At 37.7% G+C, this 9,079-nt stretch overlaps 3 protein-coding genes across 16 annotated transcripts in view; 1 reads left to right on the top strand and 2 right to left on the bottom strand.

Moving 5' to 3' along the window:
* LOC108626613 (histone-lysine N-methyltransferase 2C) overlaps positions 1-4,158 on the bottom strand; it is a 27,360-nt gene extending 23,202 nt beyond the window's left edge. For 7 of the 14 annotated variants that reach the window (XM_026814958.1, XM_026814966.1, XM_026814967.1 and 4 more), the window contains exons 1-8: positions 3,146-3,239; positions 2,466-2,651; positions 2,146-2,353; positions 1,890-2,063; positions 1,556-1,780; positions 1,232-1,475; positions 1,023-1,140; positions 21-946 (exon numbers count right to left, since the gene is read on the bottom strand). In XM_026814958.1, coding sequence (XP_026670759.1) covers positions 21-946; positions 1,023-1,140; positions 1,232-1,475; positions 1,556-1,780; positions 1,890-2,063; positions 2,146-2,353; positions 2,466-2,651; positions 3,146-3,167 — 2,103 coding nt within the window. In that variant the 5' untranslated portion in view covers positions 3,168-3,239. Of the gene's footprint in view, positions 1-20; positions 947-1,022; positions 1,141-1,231; positions 1,476-1,555; positions 1,781-1,889; positions 2,064-2,145; positions 2,354-2,465; positions 2,652-3,145; positions 3,241-3,992 lie in introns of those variants that run through there. The other 7 variants (XM_026814971.1, XM_026814969.1, XM_026814970.1 and 4 more) reach the window with 4 other exon arrangements.
* A 1,432-nt stretch (positions 4,159-5,590) lies between these two features.
* On the bottom strand, positions 5,591-8,696 carry Spag1 (Spag1 axonemal dynein assembly factor). The gene is made up of 10 exons (XM_026814945.1): positions 8,520-8,696; positions 8,156-8,429; positions 7,858-8,071; positions 7,514-7,675; positions 7,321-7,448; positions 7,140-7,243; positions 6,371-7,067; positions 6,082-6,205; positions 5,846-6,016; positions 5,591-5,774 (listed from the first exon to the last, which is right to left on the bottom strand). Exons 1-10 carry the CDS (start codon positions 8,672-8,674, stop codon positions 5,698-5,700), a joined length of 2,106 nt encoding a protein of 701 aa, XP_026670746.1. The 5' UTR covers positions 8,675-8,696; the 3' UTR covers positions 5,591-5,697.
* LOC108626634 (ras-related and estrogen-regulated growth inhibitor) overlaps positions 5,716-9,079 on the top strand; it is a 57,059-nt gene continuing 53,695 nt past the window's right edge. Inside the window, exon 1 of the mRNA XM_026814946.1 lies at positions 5,716-5,755. The gene's annotated coding sequence lies outside the window, so the exon portion shown is untranslated. The remainder of the gene's footprint in view (positions 5,756-9,079) is intronic.

Below are 9,079 nucleotides of genomic sequence, written 5' to 3' on the forward strand. Positions count from 1 at the left end.
AAATAAAAATTATGCCATACCTGCAATCCTACGCCTGGTACTCCAAAAATACCTCGCATCTTCGCTTTTGGACCTCTCTTCCTTCCAAATTCTGTCATCTTCTGTCGTTTTTGATATCCTAGTTTACCAATTCCTTTCGGTCGGCCGATTATTCCGCCTCCGAGGCCCAATCGTTTCTTCGCGATTTTAGATGCACAGAATGGTTTTCCTTTCCCAAGACCTATAGAATACAATGCTTCCTCTGATCCTCCCTGATAATCAAACTCTGACGAATCTCCATCACCGTACAGACTGTCCTGGGTACCACTTAAACTCAAATCTCCACCAAAATCATCAATACTATCTTTCCTCTTCACCATCGCCATACTTTTACAGTGTAGACAAACGTATTCGTAGTCAGGCTTAGCTTCTTTATGATGCTGATACGTTAACGGGTCAGCCTCAGGGTCACAGGTACCATGAACAAATTTTTTACATGCACTACATTGAACCATTTCTCTGTACGCGGCCGCCCGATATGCCTTTCTACAAAGAGGACACGAAAAACCTTTGTTCCTTTGTTGGTAACACGAATCACATACAGTGTAATGGGAATGCCACCGTGATGATAGACCGGCGCCCGGCGTTCGCGAACCACAGTCCGTACATACACGGCAGCACTTACACTTCCAACCATATTTAGGTATAGATGTAACAATTGGTCGTAAACAACTAGGATGATACGCTTTTTCACAACGTTCACACAACATTACTTTTGATACATCTTCCGGTTGACGACACACTTGACATACTCTGCAAGATACACATTGCCAGCCAGCCCTAACGCCAGGTAATAGTTCTAAACCAACGCAGCCACCGTGATAGTGTTGGCCGCAGATGGAACACATTACTAAGTTGGAAACATCTCCCATCCCACAGCACTGCATACAAGTAACATCACCGTTCACTAAAATGAAATACAACACATCTAAATATGTACCACTAACTCCGTAAATCTAACGCACCCAAAAACATGTACTTACACATAAGTGGAACCTGTCCCAGATGTTGACTACAAAAGAGGGACATACTTTTTGTATCCTGGAAACAACTCGAAGCCGCAGCACATGGTAAATGAAAATAACGATTGCACGATGCCACCTATTTAGAAAACAATTACATACACGTATTACTCTCCGATATAGAATGATTTCCGTAGAAATGATTTTTGAAAACGTGGAAAACTATTGACCTTGCAAGGAATTCCAGCTCCATAATGAGAACAGTAAGCACAACGTCTTAACGACGCTTGAACTATTGTTGGACTCAGTATTTCTGTTGTTAATTCTTGAGTGTTACTTGACCATACAGCACAAGATTGATGAACGTAATAGTGCCCGGTAGATTCAAATAATGTTCCTATCTCTGGTTCCTCAGAATATCCCACTATGGTTAATTCCTCCACTGGTTCCGAAAAATTTGTTAGACTAGTATTTCTGTTGGAAATAAAGAAGAAAATATTAATCCAGTTGAATAATCGATTGTTACATTTAATACTATGATATAATTTAAATACCTGCACTTAGCTAGACTCTTTTGCCTCCGGCAAGTAACAGCACCAGGGCCTGCTGTACGTGGACTTTTATCTCCAGTAGATATATCAATAAGATGATCTGTTGTATCGTCGCGATTAGTTGGCTTTTCGGGAGTGAAACCTTCAGGACAGGTAAATCTTAACAATTCACCTTGACCTAGTTGACTCCTCTCACCCAAATTACATAAAGCACATACTTTCCCTGGCCTAAATGAAATGTTTGCCTTAATACCCCTAATGCTAGTAAAATTCCCTACTTACAGTTAGTTAAACAGTTTTACTCGAAAGATTAGAGTAAGATATTAAATATCCTTACCACTGCTCTGGAAAATATGGTGGTTCTTCTGGTGCCGGCATGCATCTCTCAGTGTTAGATGTTTCTCCATCAGGAGCAACATCTTCACTGAGACGAAGAGGACTTGGGGATTCTGAATGGGTGTCATCGTCTTTACTCTTAGTACGCCGTGGTATACCTCTTGCGTACCCAAGACTAAAGAAAAAAAATAAATTATGCAATAAAAAAGAAATATCACGTATGAATGATTATATGTGTTTTAAAAAAATATATTAACCCTTTGCCCCTGGTAGTCCCTCTTCCGAAAGGTCTCCGAGCGCCTCCACCGCGGGTAATTCCAGGTGGACGTTCTTTTCTCGGTCTACCCGGACCTCGTCTAATATTCAAAGGTTTTGCTCCAGGGAGTGGAAATTTCTGGTACCTTAAAGGATCATGAAAAGCTTCATCTGGGGTTACTGTAAGAGAAACAAACTTTTGTGCTTCCTCTGAAATGATATATAACATTTGTAATAATATTGTGTAGTGACAAAAAATATTACATGCCATCACTCAATAACAGTACGTACAAGTTGATGCAAAAAAGAATCGTGTACTTACTGCTACCAGGAGTTATTGGTGCAGGGCCAAGCAACTGATCTGAGGTTGCTGGTGAGACAGGAATGCCTGTTGTTTCCTCGTCTTCGTCTTCACCATCGGAGGCTTCATCTAAGTCCATTTCTTCCTCACCCTCAAGACGCTCTTCATCATCCATGGCACCACTACTGCCTGTGTTGCTATGAAGTCCTACACAAGAGAAAGGAAGTTGCACAGATAGGTTGAAAAAACAGTTTTAACTTAGTATATTTATATTTATATGATCTTCATATGAAAACAAATGTATGCCAAAAAAGAATCTCGACAGATTTTTATAAATTATCTTTACCTTTCGTATGAATTGAACATTATTTGCAACTTTCATAAAGCAATTAAAACGCATAAAAGTATTTTTATCTACGTATCTAGTTGCATACATGTGAATGTGCAATGTACATAAACCGTAAATTCTATACATCATAATTAACAGCAATGAGTCAACGGAAATTACAAAATAAATGTTCCAGGAACTGTAATTAAAACTGAAGTTACTCAAATTTAGCTATTATATAAATTAATATTTCATATGCAGTTTGAAGTACAGTATGTAGCTCCTAATGATACTAAAATAAAGTAAATGAAAAATGTTTCACTCTACGATTAAAGATCTTATTTTCTAATGAATTAAACATATCTATACAAACCATACAGACAATAAATACACATGAAAAATGTTTCGAAGCATTATCAAAATGAAATTTGTCCTCTTTTTCTTTGATAACTGATCACATTTTAAGTTAGTTTTATAAATATTATTACCACAGGTATCCAATCTTTAGTAAAACGATATATGCATTTCACAACAGTATTTACTAGTAAGTGTTACTCAACATCACCAAAATATGCATAATTAGTTAGTGTTACATTCTTTTTTTATCGATAATTTGTTTAAGAAATTATTTGTAAGTGAAAAGTTTAAATTCTACTCGAACTGTTACCAATGGTCCGTACAAGTGATGTGCAAAACACATAAATCATTCTTATACGTGTCACTTATTCCCATAACCGTATTATGAATTTTCACAGTAATATCATTTTTCATAGAGAAAAACTTGGGTTTCGCTAAAAACCGCATCGCACAATTGATAAAGAACACTGGATTCTCGTGTCCGGCTCGAACCCACATAGCTTTTAATCTCCTTACAGTTTAGACCTCAGTCAGCTAGAGGAGGATGGCGTGCCGCTCGGCGATCGGCGGTCGTTCCACAGTAGGGAAAATCGAGGCACTAGGTACATATAATCACCGACAAAAAAACGCCACTTTTCACCACCGAAAACCGCAAATCGTTCTTCGTACTGTGAGCGGTATTATCACACACGATGCGTCGTTCACACCTTATCGTTCCCGCGTGCACAATTAAACTTAGGCTAAATAAGGCTGGGAAGAATTTTGTTGGCACGGTCTTTACGACGACAGTACGCCATTGCTATGTCAGAGTTTGTAGGCTATAAACATACCCGGGCCGTCCGTAACCACGCCGGATCACGTACCTTCCAGTTACTGTTGTCTCCTTAGCAGTTCCATGGCGGCTTCGCACGCGGAATTATCGGGATCCTCGTCGAAATTCGCACGGCTCATCCAAGTAAACATCTTGTAGTAACAGAAAAAAATGTCACAAGCTGCTTAAACGGAAGAGTACGCAACTGACGAAGCGCTAAAGTCACGGAGTCCGGATGTCGGGAACCGAAGCCAGAGTGCGCACTCACTTGGACGCGTGCTACCACAGGTATCCAATCTTTAGTAAAACGATATATGCATTTCACAACAGTATTTACTAGTAAGTGTTACTCAACATCACCAAAATATGCATAATTAGTTAGTGTTACATTCTTTTTTTATCGATAATTTGTTTAAGAAATTATTTGTAAGTGAAAAGTTTAAATTCTACTCGAACTGTTAGCAATGGTCCGTACAAGTGATGTGCAAAACACATAAATCATTCTTATACGTGTCACTTATTCCCATAACCGTATTATGAATTTTCACAGTAATATCATTTTTCATAGAGAAAAACTTGGGTTTCGCTAAAAACCGCATCGCACAATTGATAAAGAACACTGGATTCTCGTGTCCGGCTCGAACCCACATAGCTTTTAATCTCCTTACAGTTTAGACCTCAGTCAGCTAGAGGAGGATGGCGTGCCGCTCGGCGATCGGCGGTCGTTCCACAGTAGGGAAAATCGAGGCACTAGGTACATATAATCACCGACAAAAAAACGCCACTTTTCACCACCGAAAACCGCAAATCGTTCTTCGTACTGTGAGCGGTATTATCACACACGATGCGTCGTTCACACCTTATCGTTCCCGCGTGCACAATTAAACTTAGGCTAAATAAGGCTGGGAAGAATTTTGTTGGCACGGTCTTTACGACGACAGTACGCCATTGCTATGTCAGAGTTTGTAGGCTATAAACATACCCGGGCCGTCCGTAACCACGCCGGATCACGTACCTTCCAGTTACTGTTGTCTCCTTAGCAGTTCCATGGCGGCTTCGCACGCGGAATTATCGGGATCCTCGTCGAAATTCGCACGGCTCATCCAAGTAAACATCTTGTAGTAACAGAAAAAAATGTCACAAGCTGCTTAAACGGAAGAGTACGCAACTGACGAAGCGCTAAAGTCACGGAGTCCGGATGTCGGGAACCGAAGCCAGAGTGCGCACTCACTTGGACGCGTGCATACACTGCCCCTCATGCATGGTAACAAAAATAACGCAACACGATATTGGCGACTGGATTCTGATTCTATGAAGATTTTACGGATATTGGAGTTGATTTCGAGGAGCGGGAAATAGGTTCCAGATGATACAGCATATCAATGCACTTTAGGTAAGGAATTTAACAGTAACTTTTAGACCGGGCATTTTAACTTCTGACCAATTACGATCGAGCATTAGGCGGATGTGCATGAGCACCGTCGAGTTTTGTAATTTCTCATTCTCTTAACTCTGGTTTTGAGGTTACATTTCTTATTAGGTAATTATACATACTACAATATTAGATTCTATTTATCCTCTGAGATTTCGTCTAGCAATTACATATAATAACGTGTTCAAGTGCAAAACGTATTATCATAGGATATTTTATTTTATGACTAGTACACGTTCAAGTTGGTACTGAAGCGTTACTATACAATTCGACGTAGTTAGTATGATTTGAAAAGTGTTCAGTGTGAAATGTGAGTGCAATGTTCTTACAAATAAATTTGTCGTAATGACGGAACTCCCGGCGATCCATGTTCTTCTAAGAAAGTAAGTAAGTTTTTTACAACTGTAAAGGAAAAATAGTATCCATAACAATCATACATTTACGTTTGTTGCATGCATTCGAACTACCATTACCTCGTATATCCTTATCGTCCATAAACATTCGCATAAGCTCGAAACGTTTCACTTGACTGAGTGATCTTAAGAATCTATTCAACAATTCCGTATCTTCTGATGTACAGAAATGTCGTTCCAGACAATGCAAAATAGTACTAATCATATTTCCATCTAATTCATTATCTAAAACTGAAACGTCTCATATAAAATTAAGATTTACGTGTACAAACAGTATATTTTACTGCAATAGAAACCTGCGTTTAATTTATCAATATTTAGTGATCTTAATAACTGAGCACAAGCTCTTAAGTCGTTATCGTTTTTCAATGATCGCCATGTCCGCATAAATTCGTAGCCAGTTTCGATATTATGAATATCCTGGAAACATATTATATCAAGGTACGTGATTATATTTTTAACTCCTTAAACAACGAATTATTTTATGTATTTAATAAGTGACCAAGTAGCAACGACGTAAATGAAATCTGATAGGAAATTGAAACAGTGCCATGACTCTGAATGAGTTAATTACCAATTATGTACCTTCGGGATATACGTTTTCTCGACAGTTTCTTTGTTTTTATCTGCTGTTTCTATATTTGTAAGTGATGATTTCTTGCATTTCTTTTCATTAGAACTGTGACTTTGTTCGTGATTCGTGTTTGAACTTTTAATACTGGACATTCCTATTTGTTCATCCTCAGAAATTTCATTCTTACTTGCAACTTTTGCATTGACATTGTTTCGATTTAATATTTCGTCGTTCGATTTGTCTATAGTATTGAAGAAATCATTGTCACTGGTCTCGGTAGGCAATTCTTCGATAATGACTGAATTTGTTTGTTTGCAGGGTTTCGTATAAGAGAAAATTGATTTTTGTTTTGCAGTAGAACTAGATCCTTTATCTTGAAAAGATTTAGATACATTGTAGGAAAGATTGTTGAGAGACGTAATTGGACTTCTGGTTAATTCTGGTGTATATTTACGATGACCAGTTTCAGGTTTATTTGTAGCAGAATTTTTATTCGTTCTTGCCTGCTCGTTTTCGAGACAATAGTCAGCTTTGATGTGTGGCCTTGGCCTTAAATATTGTGATGGTCCTGGTGCCTTATCGCAGTAACATATACTGTTAGATAAACTTAACATTGAGCTAGACTGTGGAATAAATTTTTGTTTTTCCTCAGTTCCATTAGACTTTGATTTCTCTTCGGTATCACTTATTTGTTCTTCGATGGGCATTCTAAGAATACCAAAATTGAATGATTTACTTTTCTGTTAAATCTTGTTTTTCTAAACTGTGTCTTAGTCATACCTTATCTTTTTCGAGAAGCAAGGTTTCCTTAATTTTTTTACACCAGCAATCGCGGCTGCGTTATTGGGTTCCAATTTCAAAACAGCTTCATAATCTACTAATGCCTAGTAATTTGTATTTTATAAGAAACCTATACATCCAATTAGAAAATTAGCTTTTAAATATATTTTCATGTAAATACCTGCGACGATTTTCCAAGATGCTCTAAAGCGACAGCTCGACGAAGAATCGCTTTGATATTCATGTATTCCATGCTGATTACTATGTTACAATCCTTGAGAGCATTTTCGTATTGTCGAAGTTTAATGTCTAAAAGTAGCATAATTTATTTTTATCGAATTGATCGTGGAAGCGTACGAAAATTATTTTCTTACAAGTCATGGCTCGATTATTGTACGCAGTTATGTTTGAATTCATTCCTATGCTCGTATTGTAATGCTCCAAAGCTTCCTCGTAATCACCAGCCCTAAACGCCTCATTTCCCTTTTCCCGTTCCTGTTCTGCCATCACATCTATTTCAGTTCCGGTCAGCGATGCTAATGACATCGGAGTACTTCTTTTTATAATTTCTTTTAATAATGAAGGGTTTTCAAATGCAACATTTAAGATAATTAGAGGATTGTTTGGACATCTGTTATTTTCTTCCGTTTGGCTCAATTTCAGGAAAAGTTAATCCTCCAATTATATTTTCTAATCTATGTTATTATTTGTAACATACACTTGTTAATCATCGTGTTCTTCGTAAGTTTCTTTTTCTCACTAAATTCTTTCTGTTTCTGCTGCAACCTTTTTGTTTGGATCATCTGTTGTTCGTCTCGTATATCTATTTTATTTAATTCAGTGTCAACGTCGTACTTATCCCAAGCAGAATAATCGCATGAGGCAATTCGTTTACTATTGGTAGAACATTTTAAATTCGCTGTGGAATTGTTCTAATACAAAGAAAAAATAGACAATTATTATATATGACTGAGATAAGAATAGATTTAAATCAAATAATACAGCAACTAATTTACTTTTCTAGGATCTTCTTTAAATTGTCGGATGTCTGGTTGAAGAACAGGATCTATAATATTAGTTTTCCCTTCTTCCAGATCTTTCTCTCGAATCTGCATCTCAGACATCCACTCCTTAATGTCTTTATCAATCTCTTTACATTCACTCGGTTCTAACATATTGCGTCTAACGACAGGTTCGGACTTTCTTAAAATTCTACTCGCTGGCTTAATAACAGCCAAGTGTTGCTCTGCATGTTTTGTCAAGTCTGGATAGTATCCTTCCTCGCCAGAACTGTTTATAATAAAGCCAGTTTTGAAAATTGAGAACGTTTTAACAATTCGGTTGTTTAAAAGCCCCGCCGATTTTATAATTATTACTTACCGCAGTACAGTTACTATGCGCTCCAACTTTTTTGCGTTCTTGCATTCGGAAATGTACTCGTACGAAAGGTGCTCTACCGGTATGTCATACCTCTCGAGCAACGTCTTTTTCTCGGATTTTACGACGCGAACAATCTCTGTGTCGTTTTCGACCATGATACCAGACAAAACGCTGTTTATCGGGAAAGGTTTCCTTCTGTTACAACTTAATTAATCGCGTTGCCATGGATACACGCATGTTATATCGAGTTTATCCACAAGGCGTTCCGTATCAGTCTCAATCGATAACAGAGAATCCTCCTTATGATGCGTCTGTAGTGAAAGTACAGCGATGAACTTGCAATGCAACCGTGCATGCAAATGCATTCGCTTGATCATCATTTAGAATATTCCATACGGTGCTGCACCTAATCTTTTGCAGGTTCAAGACCGCGCGTAAAAGGTTCGATAAACAAATAATGAAGGCGTTCAATATCATGTTTTTAGAGTAGGATGTTTATTCATACATAAAATACATACATTATTTGATTTAGTGTGGAAAATGTATTGTGTTTACAGATA

The sequence above is a fragment of the Ceratina calcarata genome, unplaced genomic scaffold (assembly GCF_001652005.2).
Source record: "Ceratina calcarata isolate Rehan_Ccalc_2016 unplaced genomic scaffold, ASM165200v1 scaffold422.2, whole genome shotgun sequence".
Lineage (NCBI taxonomy): Eukaryota > Metazoa > Arthropoda > Insecta > Hymenoptera > Apidae > Ceratina > Ceratina calcarata.